This window comes from Rhinoderma darwinii, chromosome 9, assembly GCF_050947455.1.
Source record: "Rhinoderma darwinii isolate aRhiDar2 chromosome 9, aRhiDar2.hap1, whole genome shotgun sequence".
Classification (NCBI taxonomy): domain Eukaryota; kingdom Metazoa; phylum Chordata; class Amphibia; order Anura; family Rhinodermatidae; genus Rhinoderma; species Rhinoderma darwinii.
Window position 1 is genome coordinate 53,060,285 of NC_134695.1, and position 20,781 is coordinate 53,081,065.

A 20,781-nucleotide genomic window follows, 5' to 3' on the forward strand; every position below is an offset into this window, starting at 1 on the left:
AACCAGATGGTCCCACCAGAGGGTCCTACGATAGGCCCAGGCTCTGAACTTAAAGGTCCTGCTGACGACAACCCCATTTGGACTTTTCAGTCAATCACTTGCCACTGAGGACAATTTCTTATGGGATGATCCACAAATAACCTATTAGACCTTATTGATAATATGTCCTGCGTGATAACAATGTATCTTATGTGGACATGTTCTGTATAGATGGAGGATGGGCCTCAAATTGACTTTCTCTGGTGGGCCCAATGTTTCCCAGTCCAACATTACTTCTCTCCGTCTCCTCTCATCTCCGTATGTCTCTCGGTCTCTGTGCACCCACGACCAGGCCCAACAACGTCTCCTCTGCCTCCCACTTAAGAGCCGCTAAGCCGCACACCTGTGCCGAGCACAGACTAAAGACGACCCTTCCATCTCATGGCCACGTCCTCTTGTAACACCAAGTACTGTAAGGGATGGATGTCTGTCTACTGTCTTAGCCTGGGGTCTGAATGCCAGGAGAGGGGGTTGGGCCCAGGACAAGAAAAAAAACTTGCTCTGGAGTTCATAGGGACCATAGATTTTCCAGTTCTCCTAGGTGTGTGGTTTTCTTTCTATTTAATTTATTGGCAACACAACAACATCACCTAGATATATATTATGCAAGAAAAAGTATAAATCGTGAAGTAGTTGTAGCAATAACCACAGTAATAAACATTATTCCAACACATTGAGTTTACTAGAAGGTGATTTCCACCAGGTTGTCACATTTTACAGTCACACATAGTCCACAGAATAAATCCATTGTGAAGAGGCATGTTACTGCCAGTCTTCTGCGCCCGGGCTGTAGTAATAGGCCACAGTCTCCGCCATGATGATGACTTGGCACATTCTCCTGGTAGGACGACTCCAGATATTCCTGTTGTTCTCTTCAGTACAGCAATCACGATGGTTGAGGTTTCCTGCTGCTATGTGTTCAGAAACGTTGCTGTTATGACGTATATATCACTTCCATGATGAAACGTTCAGTCATCACTCTTCTGTACCTGCCACGCTCCTCACTCCTCCTTATCGGAAGTCAATGCTGGTTGCATCAACGTTCCAGAAGAGGTGGAGGTTACTTATCTGCAGGTGGTTCTGGTACCATGACTGGTGTTCTCAGACTGACTTCTGGAAGGACCGATGTCATTTTCATCGCTATCACCTCAATGTGGATGGTAATACTGATCACTATAGATGTCAACAGTGACCTACATATGTTTATTGCCATCTTAGGTGGCATCTCTGGCTCCATGACCTGCTGCGGTCTAGGGGTGAGGTCTTTGTGCCCCTTCATCCTACTTGCAGGAAGATGTTCTGCTCCAGTGCTGTCCAGATGGCTTTAGTTGTCTTTATGGTGCTCCTGCCTCCTAGTTCTTACCCCTGGATCTTATTCAGGGTTTTCAGGGTCCTGGGTCTTTTCCCTCATGGAGATGGAGACACCTTCTCTGGACAATGTTAAAGACAGACGCTGAGGAAAAAAGAAGGAACATTTATCATAAACCGGCTCTATACAATATATTACTTCTCATCAGAAACGCTTCTGGAGCACATGAGACCTTCACACGGCATCTACTCACCTGGAAATCTGTATAATTTGTCACATGGTGCATTACCAGGCCGGAAAATCCAATGTATTCGGCCTTCATGCCTGTTATGTAGAAGATCTGCAGAAGATAGAGGGACAGAATAGAGGATGTTAGTGCCGGCTGTACTCACCAGTGGCTCTGGTATGGAATAGATGGGAGGATGACAGGTCCACCAAGAGTTTCTATTTTACTTTTAGGGTATGTTCACACGGCAAACAAAAAACGACTGTAAAATACGGAGCTGTTTTCAAGGGAAAACAGCCTCTGATTTTCAGCTGTTTTTTATTCATCAGGCGTTTTTTGATGCGTTTTTTACGGCCGTTTTTTTTTTTTTTTTTTCTAGTGAGACAATGAAAAAATGGCTCCAAAAACGACTCAAGAAGTGACATGCATTTCTTTTTTACGGGGCTGTTTTTTACGTGCTGTGTTTACAAACGGCTGCGTAAAAAAACGCCCCGTGGGAACGAAACGTCGTTTTTCCCATTGAAATCAATGGGCAGATGTTTGGAGGCGTTTAGCCTCTGTAATTTTAGCCATTTTTCGGGGCGTTTACGGCACGAAAAACGTCTGAAAATAGACCGTGTGAACATACCCTTACACAGGACACGTGGATTACACAAGATGGAGAATAGTGATATGAACTCACCCCAATACAGCGGCCGCTACATAGGTTGAAGAAGAAGGCGCTCATACCTACAGCAACTGGAAGAACGTGTTAAGGAAAGTAACAGAATTGTATTATTCTAGTGTTTCCTATACTGTCATGTCGGATCTGTGCTACAATGGAGTCACGAGGGAGCGCATAATCTCCAGTGTATCCAGCACACAATAAAAGGATACAGATAATCAGTGTCACAATGGTCACCACGGTTGTTACTAGTCGGATGTGGCACATTTGCCGACTGCTGAAGGATCTCTTGTACAGGTACACAGCTTGGCACAGGTTGTAAATGGCAGCAAGGACAAATGCCAATCCTGCGCCGATCCTGTGGGCTGTAGGCTGGGTCTCCACCTAGAACATAAACAGATATATAAATGTCATCAATGAGGTTGTCAGGGAGATCTGTGAAAATATATCAGCAGAGGCCGCAGGTGGAATGTAATTATAACAGGGCAGTAATACAAGGCTATCACCAGGGGGCGCCACTGTAATGTGTGTTATATTGGGCAGAATGGAAGAATAATGAGCAATGTATATACCAATGACCCCTCTATATATTACTGGGTACTGACCCCTCTATATATTACTGGGTACTGACCCCTCTATATATTACTGGGTACTGACCCCTCTATATATTACTGGGTACTGACCCCTCTATATATTACTGGGTACTGACCCCTCTATATATTACTGGGTACTGACCCCTCTATGTAATACTGGAAACTTTATATAAAACATAATAACTAACCGAATATATGGCGTTCACGGCGGTCCCAATACAGACGATCCATCCCATGGCGTAGAGGATTCTCTGGATGATTATATAACGCTTCTCCGATGGTTCAGACTGAATAATCATGAACCTGTACTGGATGGAAGCGACGCCAGCTCCTGAAATAGACAATACATGTTATCAGCCGGAGACTTCCATATATCATTTCTATAGACACTTGTATTAACTCCAGGACGCAGTGATGATTAGAAACCCCAGTAATGGCCGCCGGTGAGTGCTGGATAGTGATTAGGAATGTAAGGTTATCACTGAGCACTGGCGCCACTGATCTCATCTTGATGTTATCTCCCTATAGGAAGCTGCATCCACTTACCAAGAATGGACGTCACCATGAAGACGACGGTGTAGATCACCGATTCAGGGAACATTTTTCCCGTGTCACTGTGAAATAAAGAAAAATTTTGAGAGTTAATAGGAGACAAGCGGTGGAATTTTCTCATCTAAGAGCAGAGGAGACTTTATCTTCCTTCATTATAATCACCCTCCATAATATGTTCCAATATCCACAGTCAAGTAGGAGCAAAGAACACTGAGGGAAAACATGAAGCTGTTACCAATAGCAACCAATCAGATTGCAGCTCTCGTTTGTCAGAGACCCTTTGGAAAATTAATTCAGGAACCCAATTGGTTGCTATGGGCAACGGCTCCATGTTTTCCTTGCACAGTATTGAAAAATCTCCCCCATTATCTCCTGAATGTCCAATCATTCCATCTCTATTTCTGACTTCTACTATTTCTAGTCCTAAAAACTCATCCCCCGTATTATCCGCTACCCCTAGAAAGTATATCTCTATATCTCTATCATTTTGATATACTTAATGGCTAAACTTAGTAATAAACTTTTTACTTCCATGAAGCCGAGGAACGGCGCCGTTAATTCAGGTCATGTGATCACAAGTCTGCTGTAAACTGACTACAGTATTTGTGACGTTTCTTATTTTGATCACATGATCCCTCTCTCCTCTATCAATCCCCAAAATAGGAAACGTTACAGATCATGTGATAAGTGCTCTCTGCTCAGCGACACCACCCGAACGGATCATCACAAATCATGTGACCCATTCATGTTCCGTAATCAACTTCCCCTGACATAAACGTAACAGGGGAAAGGGACCGAGTCAGGCTACGGGGGGAGGGAACGGAGGAGCGAGGCGTGGGAACTTAAAATAAGAGGGAGATGGCATTTAAAGGAGGAATGTGGAAGCGGGGAATCATGAAAGCTACGCTCAGATGGAAACGTTTCCCCATCATCATTCAAGCTGAGCCAGTCTGACAATTTTTTGTCGGTGGCCAATGGTGTCGCTGCAAACAATAAAAGTGTGTAACATTGGAAATAAACCAGAAGAAAGGAGACCAGTATCATTGAGAATTATTCAATTACATACTGGTTTTATTATTATTATTTTATTAAGTCGGATAACCCCCCATAACTTCATGAGTTCCACATTTTTGCTGCAAACATTTTTATTGTCTATGAGAAATTGTTTAAGGGCTTATTCACACGAACGTATAATACGTCCGTGCTATGTTAATACGTACGGACCTATGTTAGTGAATGGGGCCGCCGTTCAGACTGTCAGTGAATTTCAGGCAGCGTATGTGCGCTGCGTGAAACTCATGACATGTCCTATACTTGCCCGTGTTTCGCGCTGCACTCACCCATGATGCGCGCTCCAGTAGTAAAAACTATGACTGAAAACAGAAAAGCACCACGTGCTGTTCTGTTTGTAAACATAAAAACAGAGTGTCATCATGATAACGGCTGCGCGAAAATCACGCAGCCGCGCACCATATGCTAATGACACATGGACCTTTTGTGCGCGCAAAACGCACACGCTCGTGTGAATCCGGCCTAACAGTAAATCACAGCGCAGCTCTCATTTTTCAAGAGCAGGTTGAGAAATGAAAGCTGAACTCTGATTGGTTGCTATGAGCAGCTAGGACAGTATTACTATTAGACAGTGTAACCAGTTATCTGGTCCCCGGGAGGAAGCAGAGGAACTTGGTAAGTAAAATAGCAAAATTATTATTGTTATTTATCATCATTTGTACTATGATATTTATTTACAGTGTATATGATGAGGACAAAATCGAAAGACTTAGGGTATGTTCACATGCTTAATAAAAAACGTCTAAAAATACGGAGCTGTGGATTTTCAGCCATTTTTCAATTTTTCGCAGCGTTTTTTACGGCCGTTTTTGCAGCTGTTTTTCGTTTGAAAATGAGGCGTAAAAAAAAAACGCCCCGTCGGAACAGAACGCCGTATTGCATATTGAAATCAAGGTGCAGATGTCTGTAGGCGTTCTGCTTCCATTTTTTTCAGCCATTTTTCGGGACGTTTACGACTTGAAAAACGGCTGAAAAAAGCCTGTGTGCACATACCCTTATAGTCACTGGAGATTGATCAAAGGAAAGTTGGAGTAGTTGTCCATAGCAACCAATCAGATTTCAGCTTTCATTTTGTAAAAGGTCACAGTAAAATGAAAGCTGAAATCTGAATGGTTGCTATGGGCAACTACTCCACTTCTCCTTTGGACTACTTTGATAAATCTCCTAGAATATGATGTTTTCAGTTTAATTAATTATAAGATGAAGGTTTTTTAACCCGTTAGTGGCCGCCCCATAGTGTTTTTACATCGGTCACTAACGGGCTTTATTCCGATGCAATAGACTTTCTACGGTGCTGCATCGTAAGAAGTAAACAGAGCAGGGAGCTGTCAAATCTCCCTGCTCTCAGCTGCCGGAGGTAGCTGAGGGCTGGGGGCAGCCCTGCTCGACCGGGTGAGATCGATATTAGTATCGATCTCACCCGTTTAACCCTTCAGATGCGGTGCTCAATAGCGAGCGCCGCATCTGAATGGTTTTGGAGAGAGGGAGGGAGCGAAAAGTTACATATATTTGGTATCACCGCGTCTGTAACAACCCCCGACTATAAACTTATTACATCATTTAACCCGCACGGTGAACATTGTAAAAAATAAAATAAAAAACCATGCAAAAATTGCTGCTTTCTGTGAATCCTGCCTTAACAAAAATGTGAAAAAAAGTGATAAAAAAATTGCATCTGCTCCAAAACGGTAACTATAAATACTACAAGTCGTCCCGCAAAAAAAGCCCTCATACAATTGCATCGGCGAACAAATAAAAAAGTTATGGATATGAAAATAAGCGGTTTTAGCTGTGTAAAAGTAGTAACACATACAAACATACAAAAACTATACAAATTTGGTATCGTTGCAATCGGAACAACCCACTGAATAAAGTTATTGTGTTATTTATACCACACGGTAAACGGCGTAAATTTAGGATGCAAAAAAGTATGGCGAAATTGCAGGTTTTTTTCTATTCCCCCCCCAAAAAGTTAATAAAAGTTAATCAATAAATTCTATGTACCCCAAAATGGTGCTATTAAAAATTACAACTTGTCCCGCAAAAAACAAGACCTGATACAGCTATGTCAACACAAAAATAAAAAAGTTATAGCTCTTGGAATGCGACGATGGAAAAACTTAAAAAATGGCTTGCTCATTAAGTTCTAAAATAGGCTGGTCATTAAAGGGTTAATAGTATAATAATAATAATAATAATAATAATAATAATAATAACATTTCATGAATAACAGTAATAATATTAATACAATAATAACAATCATTATACTATAGAGTCAGGATTCTCACCCCATCACCTCTTACCTGATATAAGGATATTTTTCATGCCCTGACATGACAGTCAAGACAATCAGGGCACCGAGGCCCAATAGCGTCCATATGACCCAGAGGAGAGGCAAGAATGCCAAACCCCGGATCTCCATGGCGCCAAATAGAAGATTCGCTGAGTAAAATCAAAGATTCGCTAAACAAAAGCCGCTATCTCTGTCCGTCTCTTTCTCTGAATTCACAGATAAGAATGAAGAAGTAATGTCATGCAGTGGCCGGTATAGACTCGATGATGTCACCAGTCTTCTGTGATGTCATAGCTGCTCCTGTCATTGTGACATCATCACACATTCCTGAATCTGATTCGTGCTCAGTATTGTAGCTGATTTTATATACTAGTATATATTTCTGCTTATACACAATTTGCACTTATAAGAGAATATCCGGCACATTGTGGTGTAATAGCTGCTATTATTATATTCATATACAGGATCATATAATGACCAGATATATATTGACAGCATTTTATAGATTTATCAGAGATGCTCCAGTATAAGGAGAACATGGAATTACTAATGAGCCCAAATTACATAATAATAACACAAGAATAAAACCTATAAATTCTTTACCTTCACAAATGGTGAATACATGTACAGGGAACTACAAGATCATATCTATGGGGTTTACAGTTTTTTTTTGTTTTTCTTTAAAATAAGGATCAATATACATGTAAGTTTTTGTGGAATTATGAATGTAATTATAATTGAATGCAACTTTCTAATATACTTATATATTTTGTATCAATTAATTATCATTTTCGAGATCTCTGCTTGCTGTCAGTGAATGACAGATGTCATTGTTTACATTTAGTAGCTGCAAACTTGTCCTTATCCAGCACTTCTTACACAGCTGCAGAGTTTGTTAGAAAAGAGATGAATGTGACGTGCACCTGTGTGAGCAGGACATTATCAGGACAGGTAATGGAGAATGTGAGGGTCACAATGTCCTACTCCTCTAGATGTCTTGGTATGTTAGGCTATTTTCTCACTGCGATTGCTGTGTACGTCTGAGGTATACATTGGGAGATACCCTTTTGGCATTGGGTAAATGGGTGCCTTATGGCCTATGCAGGGCCGCCATCAGGGCAGTACAGCTGGTACTGCAGTCAGAGGTCCGGCCACAATGCAGAAAGAAAGAGGCCCGTCCGTTTCTTATTAAACTTTAAACATTTTGCCAAATACAGCGGTTAGCCTCTATTAAAACACGCAGCGCCAACAACTGGATAAACCAGACACCAGGAGGAACAAGTGCCTGATGAAGGTCTAAATTACGACCGAAACGTTGCACTAAACCTCTGGCATCGACTATTGATAAAATAAAACTCAAAGATTTGCTAATATCACTAACTTGTGTGCCGAATATTTGTTTTGCTTTAAACATTTCTATCAGGGCCCCAGCGTTGGTCACTTGGAGAAAGAAACGGACCCTTCAGCTAGGGCCTGTTCACTGGCGTAGCTATAGGGGTCGCAGCGGTCGCAATTGCGACCGGGCCCCGAAGCCAGGGGGGCCCACAGCCCCCCGCACCACATCAATAAAAAGTTACTATAGTAACTCGGGCTGCGGGCCCCTGTTACTATAGTAACAGACTTTACTTACCTTCCTGGTTCCGGATCGCAGCGGAGGTCCTGACGTTAAGCGCTGTGCGCAGCGCATGACGTCACAGCGCTATGCACAGCGCTATGCGTGACGACAGAACTACCGTTGCGGCTGAAGAGGAAGGTAAGATTAGCCCTGACTGGCGGGGTCCGACTCCCGGGACCCACCAATTAGCTGTTTTGAAGGGGCTGCAGCACTCGTACGAGAGCTGCTCCCCTTCATTCCGGTCACTTCATTCCGGTCACACTGTGAATCGGTGTCGGCGATTCACAGTGTGAGCGAGTAGTGAAATGAAGGGGAAGCAGCTCTCGTATGAGTGCTGCGGCCCCTTCAAAACAGCTGATTTGCGGGTCCCGGGAGACACATCAACTATTGATGGCCTATCCTGAGGATAGGTCATCAATGTTTAGGGACTGCACAACCCCTAAGCCTACGATGTAGCAGGCTTAGGGGGCCCATGAGACAGGATCACAGATTGTGTGATCCTGTCTGCTGGGCCCTGTATCTAAGCCAATCACATGGTAGGCTTAGATACATGGCCCATGCGTGATCCTGTCTGCTGGGCCCTGTATCTAAGCCAATCACATGGTAAGCTTAGATACATAGCCCATGTGTGATCCTGTCTGATGGGCCCTGTATATAAGCCTACCACACTGTAGGTTTAGATACAGGGCCCCAGCACGCAGTAATCTTATACTGTATAAGATTACTGTCTGCTGGACCCTGTATCTAAGCCTACGTTGTGGTAGGCTTAGATACAGGGTCCCACAGACAATATCACACATGGGCCCTGTATCTAAGCCTAACACATGTGTTACTAATCGTTTTTCTTGTGTGTTTTCTTACAGGTTCGGTCGTTGGACTACGGCGGATTCCAGGACTACTTCGATGACGGCTTTTTTTTTTATTATCAATAAAATGGTTAATGAGGGTTGTGTGGGTTTTTTTTTTTATTTCAATAAAATATTTTTTCTATGTCTTTGTGTTTTTTTTTAAACTATATTACTACCGCCTTAGTAATGGCCGCCGGCTGATTGACAGTATCGATTGCTAAGGAGGGGCTTAGTGTTAGCCGGTGCAGAGGCTAACACTAACCCCCTTTATTACCCCGGTACCCACCGCCACCAGGGGTGCTGGGAAGAGCCGGGTACGATCCAGTACCTGACCATCTGTAGTGATGGTCGGCCACTGGAGTGGCCGCAGGCTGGTATTATCAGGAGGGGAAAGGCCAGATACAGTGGCCCTTCCCACCCTGGTAATGCTAGGCTGCTGCTGCTTTATTGTATCTGTCTGGTTATGAAAAATGGGGGGACCCCACGTCATTTAAAAAATAAAAATAAAAAATAATTGGAAAGAACGATATCGGGTCCCCCCCAATTTTCATAACCAGCGAGATACAACACAGCAGCAGCAGGCAGCATTACCAGGGTGGTAGGGGCCACTGTTTTTGGCCTTCCCCAGCCTAATAATACCAGCCTGCGGCCACCCCGGTGCCTGCCGTCACTAAAGATGGACGGGTACTGGTTCGTACCCGGCTCTTACCAGCACCCCTGGTGGCGGTGGGTACCGGGGTAATAATGGGGGTTAGTATTGGCCTCTGCACCTGCTAACATTAAGCCCCGCCTTAGTAATGGAGGTTGTCAATCAGCCAGCGGCCATTACTAAGGCGGTGATAAAGTTTAAAAAGATACAAGCACATAGAAAAAATATTTTATTGAAATAAAAAAACACAACCCTCATTAACCATTTTATTGAGAATAAAAAAGCTGTCATTGAATTCCTCGAATCCGAAGTCCAACAACCGAACCTGTAAAAAAAACACAAACACACAAAAATAATCAGTAACACAAAGAAGCAAAATTATTATTCTTACCTTTCCTGGGTCCAGCGCTGGAGCCGCAATGTCAACGAGCTGAGTTCTGTATCTAATCCAATCATGTGTGATACTGTCTGCTGGGCCCTATATCTAATCCAATCATGTGTGATACTGTCTGCTGAGCAGTGTATCTAATCCTATCATGTGTGATACTGTCTGCTCAGCCACTGTATCTAATCCTATCATGTGTGATACTGTCTGCTGAGCCACTGTATCTAATCCTATCATGTGTGATACTGTCTGCTGAGCTGTGTATCTAATCCTATCATGTGTGATACTGTCTGCTGAGCCACTGTATATAATCCTATCCATAGTTTATAGGGTCGTAGTGCTATAGATATGCTATGCTGTCTCCTATACACACATTTTTTTTTGGGCGGACACATATGTATTGGGGCTATTTCCCCTGACATTTTAAGCCCAGAGGGTATGTTCACACGGCAGCGTCCATTACGGCTGAAATTACGGTGCTGTTTTCAGGAGAAAACAGCTCCGGAATTTCAGACGTAACGGCATGTTGAGGCGTTTTTCGCTGCGTCCATTACGGACGTAATAGGAGCTGTATTTCCATGGAGTCCATGGAAAACGGCTCCATTTACATCTGAAGAAGTGACAGGCACTTCTTTGACGCGGGCGTCTTTTTTACGCGCCGCCTTTTGACAGCGGGGCGTAAAAAAAATGACCGTCGGCACAGAACATCGTAAGACCCACTCAAATGAATGGGCAGATGTTTGCCAACGCTTTTGAGCCGCATTTTCGTATGTAATTCAATGCTAAAACGCCCGAATTACGTCCGTAAATAGTGTGTGTGAACCGAGCCTTAGTGACGCCCCGGCTGCTAGTGCTGCATTGTTGGGTCACTTAGGAGACCCAGCGATGCAGCTGAAAGCTGCGGACCGTCGGCCATGAGGAGTTTGCGGGGGGGAGGGGCCCAATAAGAACTTTTGCATCGGGGCCCATGAGCCTTTAGCTACGCCCCTGGGCCTGTTCCTTCCTCCGAAGTAACTAACGCTGAGACCCTGACAGGACTTACATGAGCAGCAAGAAAGCAGAAGCTCTGTGTGGAGAGAGACGCCCACCAGACAGCTCATTCACTACACAGCGACTGGACCCTGGAAGACTGGTGAGTGCCCCATCCCCCTTCACATGCGCCCTGACCCCACTTGTAGAAAATGAAGCGTGTTTTTTTCCATGTGCCTTGCGTTTTTTGCCGCGATTTTCATAATTGGGGCAAAAATGGCGCAGTTTTGCCTCGATTAAAAAAATTGCAATAAAAAAATGGTACAAAACATGAAAATAAACATTGCTTTTTGGCTATATTCCCACAGTGCAGTCAAATCATGTTTTTGCAGCGATTTTGTAGCAAAAAATGGGATTTGACTGCACTGTGTGAATAAGACGCTAAGGCCACTTCAGACGTGGTGGATCTGTCTCCTATTTTCGCTGCAGATTGCGCACTGAAAATCCACTACAAATTACAGTACAACTCATGTGAATGGAGTTTTCAAAAGCCTATTCACATGCAGCAGAAAAAAATCTGCCTGGGCTTTAGTGCATTCCGCTGATTGCAGCATGCCCATTGTATTGCAAAATTGCCACACATTTCGCCCTTTACAATGAAAAGGGTTAATTTGCTGCAAATCCTTAGCAAAATCTGTAAGGGTCAGTTCACACGTAGCGGAAACACATATGGATTTTCAGAAATGTATTTCATTGTGGAAAATCTGCAGCGTAAGTAGCAGCAGAGTGGATGAGATTTGAACAAACCTCATCCACACGCTGCGTAAAAAATGTGCTGAAAAACCGCTGTTTCTCATGTCCGAGGTGCACCCGTGCGGGACGCGTTGTCACGGATCACCCATAGACTAGAGTTTATGGAGGGATACGTGACATGCAGGAAAATAGTACATGTCCTATTTTTTCACGGACCCTTCACACGCTCCGTTTAAACAACGATCGTGTGAACGGCCCCATTGAAATACATGAATCCGTGTGTCACATGGGTGAGATACACGCTCGTCTGAATGAGCCCTAAGTGCTCCTTACATTCTCACAAGGGCTTCACCTTCTCTTAAGGTGACCTCCATATCGTGCTATCGCCCGTTTATCTTGTACGTCAGAAAAGCTCCCGACGTACACGATAAATGTGTTCATAGGGCTCCATTATGTCCTTTTGGTCTCCGACGGGTTGGTATACTTCAGTATACTTTTTTTTTTTTTTTGAAGGATGCAATAGTATAGTGGACTAAGCTATTCCATTCTGATAGATCCCACAAAAAACGTATACCGCTCCTGAAGACACTATATGGACAGTAATGTCAGGAGCTTCCCAATGCCGGAGTCCCCAGGCAGAGAATCACAAGCACTGTGCCCGTGGACTTTGGCCCAGGGAAAGCTCCTGACGTCTCTGTCCATTTATGGACAGTGACTTCAGGAGTTTCCCCAGGGCCATTCCCGAGGCGACGTATCCCACTACATGCCGTACAGTGGGAAAAGTTGTGGCTGGATTCAATAAAATCCAGGGTATCAACACTGACTGCTCCATGGTTTCGTTCACTGTAACTGGACGTCAAAATCAGTTACTGCATATAGCGTACAAACGTGCACGCCACACTTTCCGTTGCCCACCCCCGGTAATGGAGAGGGGGCCCAATCTCTTTGGCTGTATGGGGCCCAGAAATTCCTGATCGCGGCCCTGGTTATATAGAGTGGGTTGGAAAGAGAAATAAGTCCATGGAATTCAACTTTTTATTCTTACAGAGTCCCAGATGATCCAGAGGAAAACAAAAGGCCAATTTCCCAAAGTGCATCTACACATGGGCAGGTAAGTACATGCTGGTTTGCTGCACTTTTGCTGCTGCCGCTCCCAGTGAAGCCGATAACGGATGACATCAGAAAATGTGTTAAAAAACCGCAACAGATAGAGGAAAAAAATGCAGCCATCTCATGGCCACGTCCTCTTGTAACACCAAGTACTGTAAGGGATGGATGTCTGTCTACTGTCTGAGCCTGGGGTCTGAATGCCAGGAGAGGGGGTTGGGCCCAGGACAAGAAAAAAAACTTGCTCTGGAGTTCATAGGGACCATAGATTTTCCAGTGCTCCTAGGTGTGTGGTTTTCTTTCTATTTAATTTATTGGCAACACAACAACATCACCTAGAGATATATTATGCAAGAAAAAGTATAAATCGTGAAGTAGTTGTAGCAATAACCACAGTAATAAACATTATTCCAACACATTGAGTTTACTAGAAGGTGATTTCCACCAGGATGTCACATTTTACAGTCACACATAGTCCACAGAATAAATCCATTGTGAAGAGTCCGCCAGTGCAAGGCATGTTACTGCCAGTCTTCTGCGCCCGGGCTGTAGTAATAGGCCACAGTCTCCGCCATGATGATGACTTGGCACATTCTCTTGGTAGGACGGCTCCAGATATTCCTGTTGTTCTCTTCAGTACAGCAATCACAATGGTTGAGGTTTCCTGCTACTATGTGTTCACGAACGTTGCTGTTATGACGTATATATCTCTTCCATGATGAAACGTTCAGTCATCGCTCTTCTGTACCTGCCACGCTCCTCACTCCTCCTTATCGGAAGTCAATGCTGGTTGCATCAACGTTCCAGAAGAGGTGGAGGTTACTTATCTGCAGGTGGTTCTGGTACCATGACTGGTGTTCTCAGACTGACTTCTGGAAGGATCGGTGTCATTGTCATTACTATCACCTCAATGTGGATGGTAATACTGATCACTATAGATGTCAACAGTGATCTACATATGTTTATTGCCATCTTAGGTGGCATCTCTGGCTCCATGACATGCTGCGGTCTAGGGGTGAGGTCTTTGTGCCCCTTCATCCTACTTGCAGGAAGATGTTCTGCTCCAGTGCTGTCCAGATGGCTTTAGTTGTCTTTATGGTGCTCCAGCCCCCTAGTTCTTACCCCTGGATCTTATTCAGGGTTTTCAGGGTCCTGGGTCTTTTCCCTCAGGGAGATGGAGACACCTTCTCTGGACAATGTTAAAGACAGACGCTGAGGAACAAAGAAGAAAGAACATTTATCATAAACCGGCTCTATACAATATATTACCGCTCATCAGAAACGCTTCTGGAGCACATGAGACCTTCACACGGCATCTACTCACCTGGAAATCTGTATAATTTGTCACATGGTGCATTACCAGGCCGGAAAATCCAATGTATTCGGCCTTCATGCCTGTTATGTAGAAGATCTGCAGAAGATAGAGGGACAGAATAGAGGATGTTAGTGCCGGCTGTACTCACCAGTGGCTCTGGTATGGAATAGATGGGAGGATGACAGGTCCACAAGAGTTTCTATTTTACTTTTAGGGTATGTTCACACGGCAAACAAAAAACGACTGTAAAATACGGTGCTGTTTTCAAGGGAAAACAGCCTCTGATTTTCAGCTGTTTTTTATTCATCAGGCGTTTTTTGATGCGTTTTTTACAGCCGTTTTTTTTTTTACTAGTGAGACAATGAAAAAATGGCTCCAAAAACGACTCAAGAAGTGCATTTCTTTTTTACGGGGCAGTTTTTTACGTGCCGTTTTTACAAACGGCTGCGTTAAAAAACGCCCCGTGGGAACGAAACGTAGTTTTTCCCATTGAAATCAATGGGCAGACGTTTGGAGGCGTTTAGCCTCTGTCATTTTAGCCATTTTTCGGGGCGTTTACGGCACGAAAAACGTCTGAAAATAGACCGTGTGAACATACCCTTACACAGGACACGTGGATTACACAAGATGGAGAATAGTGATATGAACTCACCCCAATACAGCGGCCGCTACATAGGTTGAAGAAGAAGGCGCTCATACCTACAGCAACTGGAAGAACGTGTTAAGGAAAGTAACAGAATTGTATTATTATAGTGTTTCCTATACTGTCATGTCTGATATGTGCTACAATGGAGTCACGAGGGAGCGCATAATCTCCAGTGTATCCAGCACACAATAAAAGGATACAGATAATCAGTGTCACAATGGTCACCACAGTTGTTACTAGTCGGATGTGGCACATTTGCCGACTGCTGAAGGATCTCTTGTACAGGTACACAGCTTGGCACAGGTTGTAAATGGCAGCAAGGACAAATGCCAATCCTGCGCCGATCCTGTGGGCTGTAGGCTGGGTCTCCACCTAGAACATAAACAGATATATAAATGTCATCAATGAGGTTGTCAGGGAGATCTGTGAAAATATATCAGCAGAGGCCGCAGGTGGAGTGTAATTATAACAGGGCAGTAATATAAGGGTGATAACCAGGGGGCGCCACTGTAATGTGTGTTATATTGGGCAGAATGGAAGAATAATGAGCAATGTATATACCAATGACCCCTCTATATATTACTGGGTACTGACCCCTCTATATATTACTGGGTACTGACCCCTCTACATATTACTGGGTACTGACCCCTCTATATATTACTGGGTACTGACCCCTCTATATATTACTGGGTACTGACCCCTCTATATATTACTGGGTACTGACCCCTCTATATATTACTGGGTACTGACCCCTCTATATATTACTGGGTACTGACCCCTCTATATATTACTGGATACTGACCCCTCTATATATTAGTGGGTACTGATTTCTCTATATATTACTGGGTACTGACCACTCTATATATTACTGGGTACTGACCCCTCTATATATTACTGGGTACTGACCCCTCTATATATTACTGGGTACTGACCCCTCTATATATTACTGGGTACTGACCCCTCTATATATTACTGGGTGCTGACCCCTCTATATATTACTGGATACTGACCCCTCTATATATTACTGGGTACTGACCCCTCTATATATTACTGGGTACTGACCCCTCTATATATTACTGGATACTGACCCTCTATATATTACTGGGTACTGACCCCTCTATATATTACTGGGTACTGACCCCTCTATATATTACTGGGTACTGACCCCTCTATATATTACTGGGTGCTGACCCCTCTATATATTGCTGGGTGCTGACCCCTCTATATATTACTGGATACTGACCCTTCTATATATTACTGGGTACTGACCCCTCTATATATTACTGGGTACTGACCCCTCTATATATTACTGGGTACTGACCCCTCTATATATTACTGGGTACTGACCCCTCTATATATTACTGGGTACTGACCCCCCCTATATATTACTGGGTACTGACCCCTCTATATATTACTGGATACTGACCCTTCTATATATTACTGGGTACTGACCCCTCTATATATTACTGGGTACTGACCCCTCTATGTAATACTGGAAACTTTATATAAAACATAATAACTAACCGAATATATGGCGTTCACGGCGGTCCCAATACAGACGATCCATCCCATGGCGTAGAGGATTCTCTGGATGATTATATAACGCTTCTCCGATGGTTCAGACTGAATAATCATGAACCTGTACTGGATGGAAGCGACGCCAGCTCCTGAAATAGACAATACATGTTATCAGCCGGAGACTTCCATATATCATTTTTATAGACACTTGTATTAACTCCAGGACGCAGTGATGATTAGAAACCCTAGTAATGGCCGCCGGTGAGTGCTGGATAGTGATTAGGAATGTAAGGTTATCACTGAGCACTGGCGCCACTGATCTCATCTTGATGTTATCTCCCTATAGGAAGCTGCATCCACTTACCAAGAATGGACGTCACCATGAAGACGACGGTGTAGATCACCGATTCAGGGAACATTTTTCCCGTGTCACTGTGAAATAAAGAAAAATTTTGAGAGTTAATAGGAGACAAGCGGTGGAATTTTCTCATCTAAGAGCAGAGGAGACTTTCATTATAATCACCCTCCATAATATGTTCCAATATCCACAGTCAAGTAGGAGCAAAGAACACTGAGGGAAAACATGAAGCCGTTACCAATAGCAACCAATCAGATTGCAGCTCTCAGTTGTCAGAGACCCTTTGGAAAATGAATTCAGGTACCCAATTGGTTGCTATGGGCAACGGCTCCATGTTTTCCTTGCTCAGTATTGAAAATCTACCCCATTATCTCCTGAATGTCCAATCATTCCATCTCTATTTCTGACTTCTACTATTTCTGGTCCTAAAAATTCATCCCCAATATTATCCGCTACCCCTAGAAAGTATATCTCTATATCTCTATCATTTTGATATACTTAATGACTAAACTTAGTAATATACTTTTTACTTCCGCGAAGCCGAGGAACAGCGCCGTTAATTTTGGTCATGTGATCACAAGTCTGCTGTAAACGGACTACAGTATTTGTGACGTTTCTTATTTTGATCACATGATCCCTCTCTCCTCTATCAATCGCCAAAATAGGAAACGTCACAGATCATGTGACAAGTGCTCTCTGCTCAGCGACACCACCTGAACGAATCATCACAAATCATGTGACCCATTCATATTCCGTATTCAACTTCCCCTGACATAAACGTAACAGGGGAAGTGGACCGAGTCAGGCTACGGGGGGAGGGAACGGAGGAGCGAGGCGTGGGAACTTAAAATAAGAGGGAGATGGCATTTAAAGGAGGAATGTGGAAGCGGGGAATCATGAAAGCTACGCTCAGATGGAAACGTTTCCCCATTATCATTCAAGCTGAGCCAGTCTGACAATTTTTTGTCGGTGGCCAATGGCGTCGCTGCAGAGGCAGCTGAGGGCTGGGTGCATCCCTGCTCGACCGGGTGAGATCGATATTAGTATCGATCTCAACCGTTTAACCCTTCAGATGCGGTGCTCAATAGCGAGCGCCGCATCTGAATGGTTTTGGAGAGAGGGAGACTGCTCCCTCTCATCCCACCAAAAAGTTACATATATTTGGTATCGCCGCGTCCGTAACAACCCAGACTATAAACTTATTACATCTTTTAACCTGCACGGTGAACATCGTAAAAAAGAAAATAAAAAACCATGCAAAAACTGCTGCTTTCTGTGAATCCTGCCTTAACAAAAAAAAAGTGTTAAAAAATTGCATCTGCTTCAAAACGTTAACGATAAAAACTACAAGTCGTCCCGCAAAAAAAGCCCTCATACAATTGCATCGGCGAAAAAATAAAAAAGTTATGGCTATGAAAATAAGCGGTTTTAGCTGTGTAAAAGTAGTAAAACATACAAACATACAAAAACTATACAAATTTGGTATCGTTGCAATCGGAACAACCCACTGAATAAAGTTATTGTATTATTTATACCACACGGTAAATGGCGTAAATTTAGGATGCAAAAAAGTGTGGCAAAATTGCAGGTTTTTTTCTATGCCCCCCCCCAAAAGTTAATAAAAGTTAATCAATAAATTGTACCCCAAAATGGTGCTATTAAAAATTACAACTTGTCCCGCAAAAAACAAGACCTGATACAGCTATGTCGATAAAATAAAAATAAAAGAGTTATAGCTCTTGGAATGCGACGATGGAATAACGTAAAAAATGGCTTGGTCATTAAGGTCTAAAATAGGCTGGTCACTAAGGGGTTAATAGTCTAATAATAACAACAATAATAATAACAATAATAATAATAATAACATTTCATGAATAACAGTAATAATATTAATACAATAATAACAATCATTATACTATAGAGTCAGGATTCTCACCCCATCACCTCTTACCTGATATAAGGATATTTTTCATGCCCTGACATGACAGTCAAGACAATCAGGGCAACGAGGCCCAATAGCGTCCATATGACCCAGAGGAGAGGCAAGAATGCCAAACCCCGGATCTCCATGGCGCCAAAAAGAAGATTCGCTGAGTAAAATCAAAGATTCGCTAAACAAAAGCCGCTATCTCTGTCCGTCTCTTTCTCTGAATTCACAGATAAGAATGAAGAAGTAATGTCATGCAGTGGCCGGTATAGACTCGATGATGTCACCAGTCTTCTGTGATGTCATAGCTGCTCCTGTCATTGTGACATCATCACACATTCAGGAATGTGTGATGATGTCAGACATGATGACACATTCAGGAATTTGTGATGATGTCGCACATGATGACACATTCAGGAATATGTGATGATGTGTGACATCATCACACATTCCTGAATCTGATTCGTGCTCAGTATTGTAGCTGATTTTATATACTAGTATATATTTCTGCTTATACACAATTTGCACTTATAAGAGAATATCCGGCACATTGTGGTGTAATAGCTGCTATTATTATATTCATATACAGGATCATATAATGACCAGATATATATTGAGAGCATTTTATAGATTTATTAGTGAAGCTCCAGTATAAGGAGAACATGGAATTACTAATGAGCCCAAATTACATAATAATAACACAAGAATAAAACCTATAAATTCTTTACCTCTACAGATGGTGAATACATGTACAGGGAACTACAAGATCATATCTATGGGGTTTACAGTTTTTTTTTGTTTTTCTTTAAACTAAGGATCAATATACATGTAAGTTTTTGTGCAATTATGAATGTAATTATAATTGAATGCAACTTTCTAATCTACTTATACATTTTGTATCAAATAATTATCATTTTTGAGATCTCTGCTTGCTGTCAGTGAATGACAGATGTCATTGTTTACATTTAGTAGCTGCAAACTTGTCCTTATCCAGCACTTCTTACACAGCTGCAGAGTTTGTTAGAAAAGAGATGAATGTGACGTGCACCTGTGTGAGCAGGACATAATCAGGACAGGTAATGGAGAATGTGAGGGTCACAATGCCCTACTCCTCTAGATGTCTTGGTGTGTTAAGCTATTTTCTCACTGCCATTGCTGTGTACGTCTGAGGTATACATTGGGAGATAACCTTTTGGCATTGGGTAAATGGGGCCTTATGGCCTATGCAGGGCCGCCATCAGGGCAGTACAGCTGGTACTGCAGTCAGAGGTCCGGCCACAATGCAGAAAGAAAGGGGCCGCCCGTTTCTTATTAAACTTTAAACATTTCTATTAGGGCCCCAGCGTTGGTCACTTGGAGAAAGAAACGGACCCTTCAGCTAGGGCCTGTTCCTTCCTCCGAAGTAACTAACGCTGAGACCCTGACAGGACTTACATGAGCAGCAAGAAAGCAGAAGCTCCGTGTGGAGAGAGCCGCCCACCAGACAGCTCCTTCTCTACACAGCGACTGTACGCTGCAAGACTGGTGAGTGCCCCATCCCCCTTCACATGCCCCCAGACCCCACTTGTAGAAAATGAAGCAGTTTTTTTCCTTGTACCTCGCATTTTTTGCCGCGATTTTCATAATTGTGGCAAAAATGGCGCAGTTTTGCCTCGATTACACAAATTGCAATAAAAAAATGGTACAAAACATGAAAAAAAAACATTGCTTTTAGGCTATATTCCCACAGTGCAGTCAAATCATGTTTTTGCAGCGATTTTGCAAAAATTGTAGAAAAAAAAGGGATTTGACTGCACTGTGTGAATAAGACGCTAAGGCCACTTCAGACGTGGTGGATCTGTCTCCTATTTTCGGTGCGGATTGCGCACTGAAAATCCACTACAAATTACAGTACAACTCATGTGAATGGAGTTTTCAAAACCCTATTCACATGCAGCAGAAAAA

General features: G+C 43.1%; 2 protein-coding genes across 2 annotated transcripts; both read right to left on the bottom strand.

Annotated features, from left to right (window-relative positions):
• Positions 1–1,010: 1,010 nt before the first annotated feature.
• LOC142660379 (DNA damage-regulated autophagy modulator protein 1-like) lies at positions 1,011–6,950 on the bottom strand. The gene is made up of 7 exons (XM_075836991.1): positions 6,758–6,950; positions 3,378–3,445; positions 3,020–3,162; positions 2,451–2,622; positions 2,257–2,312; positions 1,602–1,688; positions 1,011–1,492 (listed from the first exon to the last, which is right to left on the bottom strand). The coding sequence occupies exons 1-7, from the start codon at positions 6,874–6,876 to the stop codon at positions 1,412–1,414; spliced, it is 726 nt and encodes a 241-aa protein (XP_075693106.1). The 5' UTR covers positions 6,877–6,950; the 3' UTR covers positions 1,011–1,411.
• A 7,109-nt stretch (positions 6,951–14,059) lies between these two features.
• Positions 14,060–18,980, bottom strand: LOC142660380 (DNA damage-regulated autophagy modulator protein 1-like). Its single transcript, XM_075836993.1, has 7 exons — positions 18,862–18,980; positions 16,917–16,984; positions 16,559–16,701; positions 15,235–15,406; positions 15,041–15,096; positions 14,398–14,484; positions 14,060–14,285 (listed from the first exon to the last, which is right to left on the bottom strand). The coding sequence occupies exons 1-7, from the start codon at positions 18,978–18,980 to the stop codon at positions 14,205–14,207; spliced, it is 726 nt and encodes a 241-aa protein (XP_075693108.1). The 3' UTR covers positions 14,060–14,204.
• Between the last annotated feature and the right edge of the window lie 1,801 nt (positions 18,981–20,781).

Bases quoted from the DNA above. Each gene is read 5' to 3' on its own strand.
- LOC142660379 (XM_075836991.1), bottom strand. From the start codon at position 6,876: ATGGAGATCCGGGGTTTGGCATTCTTGCCTCTCCTCTGGGTCATATGG. The intron at 3,446-6,757 runs GTAAGAGGTGAT...TTTATTTCACAG, and splicing joins GAAAAATATCCTTATATCAG to TGACACGGGAAAAATGTTCC. The intron at 2,313-2,450 runs GTATCCTTTTAT...ACGTTCTTCCAG, and splicing joins CATTGTGACACTGATTATCT to TTGCTGTAGGTATGAGCGCC.
- LOC142660380 (XM_075836993.1), bottom strand. From the start codon at position 18,980: ATGGAGATCCGGGGTTTGGCATTCTTGCCTCTCCTCTGGGTCATATGG. The intron at 16,702-16,916 runs GTAAGTGGATGC...TGTCTATTTCAG, and splicing joins CATGGTGACGTCCATTCTTG to GAGCTGGCGTCGCTTCCATC. The intron at 15,097-15,234 runs GTATCCTTTTAT...ACGTTCTTCCAG, and splicing joins CATTGTGACACTGATTATCT to TTGCTGTAGGTATGAGCGCC.